We start from the raw sequence: 10,492 nt of genomic DNA on the forward strand, positions 1-10,492 counted from the left end.
CTGAAAACTTATTTGGTTTTTTTTTTACCTATACCACCTCGCCTTTTCCAATAATTAAAACAAAAAGAGAGGCGGAGACCTAGCCAAAGAATTTAACTGTCTAATTTTTTTCTTAACTATAATTATTACCAGTAATAAGATTAATAATAAAATATTTTTAGCTGAGGTTTCTTTGTAGGAGCTAAAACTGGACAACTGTGAGAACCACATGAGCTAAAATTAGGGAAAGTGACATCGGAGGGCATGGTTACCATGACAGCCAGTGAGCCTGAAGGTGTTTCTGCTAAGATACACAAAGTCAAATCCGTTAGTTTGATTCAATGCTGCAGCATCGCAAACATGAAGCTAGAATTCCTACAGCCAATAGTTTTCCTTAGTTTGTCCATAAACCTAAAATTTTTAAATAACATACAATAACCTCTGCAACCCATAGGTCTTGGTTGCAGACCTGGGAGCCTCTTCAGCCTAAACTTCATATTTACACCTTCAGAGCAGTGATGACATAAATAATAATTTTATGCATAATTGTATGCAGGTTTGTACAAAGACACAAACGACACGTTTGTCTGTTTGAAGCTGAAAAGTGTTTGTATAGTGGTGTGTGCATTTCCACGTATGAAATCCTGCCTATCAATAGAGGTCTGTAAGAAGCAGTCACCCTCTTCCTCCCCCTCCGTCTCCTTAGTGGACTTGTTGATGGAGGAAAACAGAAGAGCTGTTGTACAATTGGGTGGCTGCATAAATGTGGCACTCATCAAATATGCACCTCAGCAGTGCCTGCCAACTCACTTCCTCATTGAAATTCTGATTAAATAAGGCCAGTGTGGCTAGTGTGCAATTTTAAAACTATTAATTTATGCATCTTTGGATCACCTTAAACTCACAGTTAAAATGCCCGTAGGTGGTGTTGTAGGAAGCTTCTTTATAAACAGAAAACACCAAGATAATCACAAAAGTCCTGGGGGAAGTGAAGCAAAAACAGAAATGGGAGATTTTTAGATTTTTGTCTAGAAAAACATTTGAGGCTTTCTCCTTACACTGGTGATTTAAAGGAAATGAAGAACTGTGCAAGAAGCCAGGTTTTTCACTGATGAACACACTGTTAATGTGCCTTAGTAATACACTAATAAAGCCCACTCCACTGCTGTCTTCCTCTCCATTTGTGACCAAAAATCGCCATCTAACCATCACCACTCTACCACACAGCTCCATCCTGTGCTGAATAATTTAGCAGCAGAAAACGACGGCTCATTTCAGTCAGGCCAGGGCTGGCTCAGTAGTCTGAATGATGGCAGTTCTGAATCCAATTGACCTGCTGACACTTGTGCATGACTGATCACTTTACATACCAATCAGTTGTTTTTAGATGAACACACGTGACTCCTGTATATGAATCGCAGTCAGCTGGCAGGGTACAGCCGGGTGGGTTTTTAGCAACATCAAGGGCAATTATTCTTTTAAAAAGCAGGACACAAACAAAAACATTCCTACTGCAAGTAAAGTCCAGTCCCTCAAGCACCAACAAAGTGCTTTCTTTCAACCCAACAGGGGTATTCCCCTAAGACTTTTACGTGTCACTTTTTCATTACCATTTTCAATGTCAAATATTAAACTTTTTTTTTTCTTTGTGAGTCTCCTCAAATTCTTGTGGAAGGAGGTTTTTATCACCACTGCCAATGAAGGACAGAAGAAAGTGTAATGGACCAAAAGCATACAGTGGTTTTTCTATCCAGATTAACCTGTTGATCGCTTTTTATCATTATTAAATATTTAAAACAAAGCCTTCAGTGAATAAAAAAGTGAGTTCCTGAGGATAAAAATAAAATAATATATAACAATAATATAATAACAATAATATACAAGCTTTTGAAAGCAGGCCTTATAAAGACTCCACAGTGTCATTTAGAGAGCATATTCTTCTAGTTTCGGGTCCCAACTGCCTCATTTACCCAGTCAATTAACTGAGGAGCAACTGAGGTGAGGAGAAGTTTGAAACACTTGATATAATCATCGGTTCCTGTCAACGTCTTCAACACACCTTTCAAACCATTATTCACAATTAAATGAACTCGGCCTCAATGGGGCACTCCGTGCCTGCTTGTTTATATTTCTCATAAGTCTGCTGGTCATATGCCAGTAAAACATTAGTGGGCGAGGTATTGGATATAGCTGTCTGAAATGTGTGCCTCCTAAAGGACAGGCTTTGGCTCTGATATTTATAATTTTATACTTACCAGAATAGGCAAGAGGAAAATCTGACAAATTGTCCTCACACTTTTACAAAATGGAAGACAGGGAATCAGTGAAGATTTTTGTGTTGAGAGAATACTATGAGCCTGATATGAATATATAAATAAATGATAGAATCCTATTTTTAGTAATGACCACACTTCACTTAAGAAACCCTTGAAGCGAAAGGGGACACGTTGTTCATGGGAGGTTAAGTGATGTGACCTGCTCAAATGCCTGATAACCGAGACGGTCAATTAAAGGCCGGAACAGAGAAGTCACAGTGGTTGACTACAGACTGAATTCATAAGGTCCTCAAAAAGGAACTGAACATTTTAAATCAGTGTCATTCTTGTCTTACAGGAACTAACTTAGTCATTAGAAAACCTTTGTCTGTGAACGCAGAAAGTGCAGACAAACCTTCAACCCAAGTGACCCCTGACGTGTGATGGCTGTGTTGGTTTGTGATGTGTTTTCGTCATTTAATAAAATGAAGTAACAGTCCTCAGTCCTTTATGTGATTAAATCTAAATAGAGATTAGTATGCGTGTGTGTGTGTGTGTGTACATGTGTATGCATGTGTGTTTGTGTACGTGGTGGCTTCACTTCAAGGACATCACAGTCACTGCTGGGTATCACGTTACGTGGACAGCTGCAAGAGACCGCGTACAACATAAACCCATATCAACTCTGTAGTAGACACACAGCCACCCACAACTCTGGAAATTGAAAATGAAAACGTAAGATTTATGGGAATATCAAGATAACGTCAGGAGAGCACTAAAACTGTCACATTTGCGGAAGCAACTGTGATTGTTTTCGCTGTTTTCCCTACCTTTTTTCATAGATAAAAAAAACTAAACTTTTTTTCAACACATATCAATGTTGTCTCTCTGTCAGAGGATATTGTACGCAGTAATCAAAGCCCCAGCAATAAAAATGATCTCAGAGCAGATGGATATCCCCTACCCATCACTGCCAGGGTTGTAATATTTCTTCAAGTGTGACTGCTATGCCTTTGACCTCTGACGCCACCTTCATAAACAGTCCTTTGATTATTAATGTTGAAGGCGGCCACCTCGCTCTCAACCTCACCAAAGACCCTGGGGTCCTCGCTTTGCATGGAGAGAGAAGGTGTTGTAAATTTAAGACACGATGCTATGTCATGTTACCTCCTCCTGTGGCATTTATCTGACCTTATAGTCATTGCACTTCCACAAAAAGAGCTACAACTGGGAGTCAATAGAATGACTGTTTAGGCCTTACGTATGTCAGAAGAATGACTACGCCACAATGTTGGGAGTCATACTCTCTTAAGACTACTCTGTTATTGTGTCTATTCAGTTAATGGTGACCTCATCTATTATGTTCTGTGATGTCACTTTAATATTCCTATACTATTCCCGCTGCAGCTCCATGTGCTTAATGATGACTTTACAGTGATGAATGTGGAAAGCTATTGCAGCAGTGTTCATAAATAGAACTTAAATGTCCTCCGAGTGTTTCAAAAACAGAGACTTCCCCAATTTGGATGGAAAAATTACGTGGGTGCGTTTAAAAGGAATGATGACTGAATATTAGTCAGAGGTAAAAAAAAAAAAAAAAGTATTATTACCGCCACCCCTGAGGAAATTGATTTGGGCTGCATTTTACCCGAAAGTTTATCTCGCTTTAACTTTTTTATATCAATACTAAAACTCACAAGGTGCGAGCCCCAGAGGAACCAGATACTTGGCGCCTCCTGTTGGGCAGCCTGTTGCAGCGGAACTGCTGTGCGGGATCAGTGTGTGGGATCGATAGATCGAAGTTCAAATTATTATTCTTATCAATAACTTCATGTTCCCATCTATAATCTTATACTAAATATCTTGTTTTTAATTTATTTAGACAAAGAGCAACGGTCAATATGTTGTTAATTATTAGCTCTGTTCGAACGACAGACTCAAATACATCAATAATGATTATGACGCCTACCTTTCCCGTAGTTGAAGTGGAGTTTGATGGTCTTGCCTTGGTTGATGTGCAGGTAGGTGAACCACACGGCGGAGGTGAGCAGAACCAGCAGCAGCAGGAGCTTGAACTGCTTCCGGATCTTCTTCACCGGGAAGCGCAGCATCCTGACTCGAACATCCTCAGGTATCTGCAACCTAGAATGTCAGAACTAGTAGCGGCTGCTGAGTTTAGTTGTTCTTATAAAGACAGACCAAACAAACGTCACTGAAAAAACACGCCAGGTGGCGTGCGTAAAACCTGGCACCTAAGCGCTTCTCATTGTGCCGCATCCACAAAGTGACAGCAACAGCACGGTCGTCACATCATCAGATCTGAGTCCGGACCCCTCTGTGGTGGTGGTCATTGCTCCTCAATGCCACCCGGCTTCTCCTTCCACCTACGAAAAGTGTGACTTGCAAACGGGACAAGTTTCCAGCAGGCAGCAGGGAAAAGGCTGCGGGTTTTATACCCGACGAACAGAAAATAGCAGTCGGACGATAATCTACACAAATCCCCGATTACTGTTTCATCTGCAGATCACTCACAGTGAAGTGTCAGAGAGCAGGGAGAGAGAAGAGGAGTTCCCATGCGTAGATGTGATCGGACAGTGCAGCAGAGAAGACCGTGCAGAGCACACAGAGAGCCGGGGGGGGGTGAGGGATGATTTAATCTTTCCCAATGAGTGCAAATGAAATTAAAGGGCCCTCGGAGACATGTGACACTGGAGCTGCACTGAGTGGCAGCCGGCTCTGGGAAAGGTTAAGGTGTCCATCAACCAAATGTCACAGCCCTCAGCTCAGCCCTCCTTTGTTAACCACCGCTGAAACACAACACAGCTGAGACTCTGGTTTCCAGTGTCGAGCAGTGGATTCAGATGGAGCGCGTTTTTATCTATATTTAAGTCCAGGGAGAGGAGGGGCGATCAGCTTTCATCCTCACACTCGGCTGTTATTAAAAAAAAACCTCTGGATTATGAGCTGTGGAATTCCCATATCGATGTAATGTTTTCATTAAAACAAAACAAAAAACAAAAAACAGATGTGAGTTCAGGCTGAGGTCCAGAGAGGAGATTTCCATGTGCTCCGGTTGCTTCTCCTATCAGGCAGGTGCATTTCAGCCCCGATTCTTGCCGAAGTATCCGCGGTGTCTCGTTGGCCCGTGCGTGCTGGAAGGGTAAGCCTAAAAAAGAACCGCATCCGGAGGAAACAAATAAACACTTTGAGACTGTGTGGTTCCTAAGGATGTACAAGCTTGTGTTGTTATCCAGTCTTCAAGCTTCTTGTTCACACCGCCGCAATAAGCATCGTCTAAACCCGCTACTTGTCACCGCGCACGGCGAGGGAAAAAAAGCCGAGCTTCAGGAAAGGTGTCGCCGTGGAAAACAGGCAAAAAACACTGAGAGGGAGGAAGAACATGAATTTGATTGCTAAAATAAAACGCGAAAGGTTAAATCTCCCGTCACTGCAAACACAAACAGCTCCGTACGCCCATCAATTGAGCTTCTGAACGCTGCAGAACAACCTAACGTGCGTGGACGGGGCAAAGCCTGGCATCCAATAAAAACACGGGAGAGGGAGCAGAGGAGGCGGGATGTGGACGTCTGCTCCCGCGGTTGCTTGGTACTAATGTGGTCATCCTCCAATGGCTGAAAGCACAGCCTGGGAACTTGTCACGGTTTCTTATATTACTCTACTACAAGTCAACTCTGGCCGATATCAGGAAACTTTTATTATACTTATATATTTTTATTTTCCCTTGAAGGAAAAGCTCAGCAGTGTGTCTAAGGTGTGATTTGAGGTTCAAGAGTGGGGCAGCAATTATCGTCTGTTACGTCATGCATTAAATTGCAGGAATTTCGAGAAATAACGAAACTTAAGTACAGTTGTTTCTTGCCAGTGGCTTACAGATTTACAGTAAATCATCTCTCGTGCTGTCATTTCTCCTTCTGTTTGGCATTTTATATTAAAGAAGTATACACCAACTTTACACCTGTAACATATAGAAATTGAACATCTTTGACTCTTTGAGTGACTTTCAACATGCGTTTTAATGAATTACATTTGAATCACAAAAGCCTTCAGGTTTATTATCATTTTTATTATTATTAATATTATTATTATTATTATTATAGTACAACATTGGCCAAGTCCTTTAATTTGTCTTTAATCATTCCTGATGCAGAGGTAATGCTTCACAGTTCTCAATTATGCCAATACTTGAGTTATTTTATGTATTTTCTCACATTTATTAGCTTAAATAAAATATATTTATTATAATTTCATTAAAAATTCTGCACTGATTGAAAAGTAACTTGATATGATCAGAAGTTTACATCTACAACATATGAACATATGTAGCTGAAAGTTTGACAGTCCTACAGCAGGGAAGGTAGCTACGACTATTTCTAACTCTATGATAAATCACATGGAATGATAATTCCAACTTTACCAAAAGAAATGATATTGATAAAAATGTTTATTCGAGCACCCCATTACATTACAGTAAATAGTTCTTTAAATTAAAGTTTTATTAGCTCTTTAAATCACTAGGACTTCTTAGTGTAAGTCCACAGTTTATGGCTTCTCTGTTGTCCAGCTCCAACAACACAGAGCCTCCACCACCCACAGTCCTTGACTCATAGCTCCCTCACAAGCATGTGCAGTTCTGACTGACACTAAATTCTTTCCAGAGCTGGACCGTCCGGTCCACACCTTCACAGCTTCATCTGTGGCAGAGTAAACTCCAGCTCCTTGTATCCAGTTTGTGACACTGACAGATCCTTTTATCTCAGCCCAGGTGGCTGTCGTGCAGCCACCTCCTGACTCTTAGGGGAGGCTTCCACGTCACCTTCATGACCTGGCTCTAAAGAGATGCTGCAATGGCAGCCAGCCTTCTGCTCAGACTCCTAGAGATGTTTCCTTTGCTGTCAACCTCTTGGTTCCTTTCCTGCAGGGTTCAGCCTTGTCATCAACACCCTGGTCTGCAGCCCATCTGCCTGGTGTAATTGGCCTTGGCCTTTTGGCCTGTCCTGCCAGACATTCTCCTGGAGTTTCTTAGTTTACAGTTTTACTCCTGTGCTCCCTGTTCCTTGATTGATCACCTGCTCTGTTCTACTGTGTTTCACCTCTGAATACCAGTTCTGTTCTCGTTATGTTCCTTCCAAAGTTAATTTTTTAAATATTTGTTTTGCTTTTTTTTAGTCTTTTTTTTTTCAATTTTAAAATAGACTTCAGCGCAGTGTCATGCAGGATTCAGGTGTATTGGTTTTCCCTTTTAGCAGCCTTGCTAATTAGTACTAATTAGCAGCAGCTGTGAGAGAAAACAGGTGCTCTTGATTGATGGTTTTAGAGTTTTGACCACCCTTTTCTCCCATATCACATCTACATTGGGGCTGCCCAATAAGTAGATTGGGATCTACCAGTAGATCACAAAGGTAGAGCTGTTAGATCCTGAGCAATTACGTTTTAAAAAATAATAATAATTAAAATTATAGCTATCTTAAGATCCTAATCACTGGGCTAGTGTAAGGACCATACACATGTTGAGTCAGACAGTATATAACTACATGTTCCATACAACCACAGCCATTTTCAGAAATATAATTTCTGGTTATTAGACAGTAATATATTTTCAATATAGATCACTTTAGGCTGGTCACTGAAAAAGAAGCTCCCAAGCCAAAAAAAAGTGTGGACACCCCTAATCTACATTATATGCACTGTACACTCATATAGCTATAAGGATTAAATTCATCCAATGCCTGTTGGTTTTCTGAGTGTTATGCAATATTTACTTTTCAACTAGCTGTTGTATTTCTATTGCCATTACGAGTGGAGGCGGAGTTTGATAGTACGTGATATCTGGCCGCTAAGAATATGACCTGAATTCATTTTGTCCCTGCTGTGCCATCTGAACGTGTGGCTCCACAAACCATAATCCTCAGTGGTCTTTGGATTATTAATGAAATCTTCCGAGCAAACACAGAGTATAAATGAAATGCTTAGGTACTCATCCCTGCTATATTGAAATGAGTACTTCACTGACCTCGACCTCACATCATTTACATTGTGAGAAATACACACAAGTGATCACTCGGCCTGAGCTCTTACACTGGAAATGGAGGGTATTTCATCATACACACACACACACGCACATAAATCAACAAAGGTCATGCATTTTCTTTCTTTAAGATGTGGTGCATTGTTGTGAATATTTCCTATCCTTATCTAATGAAATTGAATTATTCTTCTGAATTGTTCTGTCAAATTTGAAACAAAAAATGTTTTGTAATTGCACTTTATATTCTATCTAAATTGTACACTTTTTTTTCTTAGGCTTCAAGATGACAGCGGACGACCTGTTCGATTTAAATTGACAGGCACAGGAGACAGGAATTTTACCTATTACATTGCTCCATTTGCTGATCAGCAGCAGAAAAATAAAGTGAAAATCGACAACAGGAGTTATATTTTTCCAAAACTGAAATACTTTCTTATCCCGTCTCCCCTACTGAAATTAGTTTCGCTGTGCTTTGTTTTATAAAATGCTCTGCTGTTTCTGTCTTTTTTTTTGCCTGCAGAAGTGTTTTTCATCTTTAAAGCTCAACTTAAATACAGGAGGAGGAGATGTGCAGAGAAACGACACAGACAGAGAGGTGTAAGGTGCAGGCTGTTTCTGGAACTTCCTGCTGGGTTAGTATAGAAACCACTCCTGCAGGGACACAATGCTAAGCCATTTTGACAAGGTATCAAAGAAAAGTACTGAGGGATGATACCTCCGAGCCCACAGGTATATAGGGCACAACTGTAGGTTCAGTATGCAGAGAGAATGATAACAGAGAGCATGGCCATGTTTGCATTTGAATCAAGAATAAGTGATGCAGTCAAGAACAATAAAAGAAGCCCATAACAAGCCTCTGGGTCAACGATGCCAGACCCCAATGCAATGTTCCCATACTATATCACTTCTTTGAGTAATCCAGCCCCCCCCCCATCCCACCTGCTTCATTGTCCCACTCAGGTTCCCTTGCCCTTTATTCTTCAGCTCAAACAGTTTCTCACACAAAACTCACCTTCCTTTGTGCTGTTCCACACAGCATTCTGCGACTTTTGATGAAATGTCTGAACTGAAATGTCACAGGGATTAAAGGGTTCTGACTCCTCCATCCCACTGGATCAGTTATGGCTGCCTCCTCCCCAAACAGGTGCAGAGTGGCATTTCTTTTAGTTACTCTGTGGCCTATTGAATTTCCTTCTGGGAAAATATGCACTACTCTATGTTTACGGATGAGTAAGGAAGAAAATGAGAGATTGGGAAGAGGTGATGCGAAACAAGAAGAGGAGAGGCGAGATGAGAAGAGTAAATTGAAAGAACCACAGATCAGAGCAGAGGAAAATGATACTTAAGAAAAAAAACATGTAAGGCAATCTGTTTCGGAAGATTTTGCACTGTAAATATTGCTTTGTATGTGTTTAGTCGTGTGGTCATCAAGGCTGACTGGTCAATTACAAATGAATGAATGATCATTTTTCTAATGATAGTCCCATGAAATTTGATGGATAGATTGTTATATAAATGTATATATTTATATCTGTATATCTGTATATATATATTAACAAACATTATTGGAATATAGTATATAAATAAGAAACATAATACTAATGAATTAATAGATTATTTCAAAGTTGACCTAAATTGTTTCTGGATAATTCTGTTGCTGCTCACACTTATTTTCTGCAGCTGTTTCTTCCAGAGTCAGTGAGACAGATTTGAAAATTAGATGTCTTCAGAGATGAGTACTTCTGATGGATTGCTTAACATCCCAACAGCTGCCATATTGAAACGCTCTCTGCAGGCTTTTATTTGGCTGCTTCACAAAGTAGAGAGTATCAACCCTAGCAACAATCTCTGTTTAAATTCACCTGAGGAGCGCAGCTCTGCAGGAACGTGTCAGTTTGTCTGTGCTACAGAGTAAATTAAACGGGGTTAAGGGTCAAAATGGAACATGGTACATTAGCTTGTAGCTACTGTTGATTGTCTAGTTTATTCTCTAACGGCAACATCACAATGAAGCGTATACTTTTTTTTTTAAATGACAAATACTCCATTCATCACAATGTCTGAAAACGTGTCCTACTGTCTGACAGAACATGCTGCCTGGCCTTATTATCTCAAAGACTTCGGGGTGGGGGGGCAGCAATCATGCAGAAATAATATTCAGTATCTCATTCATCCTTTTGTGCTGTGGGTACAATGTGCTCAGAAAAAAATA

At 40.4% G+C, this 10,492-nt stretch overlaps 1 protein-coding gene across 2 annotated transcripts in view; it reads right to left on the reverse strand.

Moving 5' to 3' along the window:
• b4galnt4a (beta-1,4-N-acetyl-galactosaminyl transferase 4a) overlaps nucleotides 1-6,200 on the reverse strand; it is a 108,472-nt gene extending 102,272 nt beyond the window's left edge. The window contains exons 1-2 of one of the 2 annotated variants that reach the window (XM_025056025.1): nucleotides 4,487-6,200; nucleotides 4,204-4,376 (exon numbers count right to left, since the gene is read on the reverse strand). In XM_025056025.1, coding sequence (XP_024911793.1) covers nucleotides 4,204-4,345 — 142 coding nt within the window. In that variant the 5' untranslated portion in view covers nucleotides 4,346-4,376; nucleotides 4,487-6,200. Of the gene's footprint in view, nucleotides 1-4,203 lie in introns of both variants that reach the window. The other variant, XM_008312321.3, reaches the window with a different exon arrangement.
• Between the last annotated feature and the right edge of the window lie 4,292 nt (nucleotides 6,201-10,492).

The sequence above is a fragment of the Cynoglossus semilaevis genome, chromosome 6, assembly GCF_000523025.1.
Source record: "Cynoglossus semilaevis isolate Cse_v1.0 chromosome 6, Cse_v1.0, whole genome shotgun sequence".
In the NCBI taxonomy this organism is placed as follows: Eukaryota; Metazoa; Chordata; class Actinopteri; order Pleuronectiformes; family Cynoglossidae; genus Cynoglossus; species Cynoglossus semilaevis.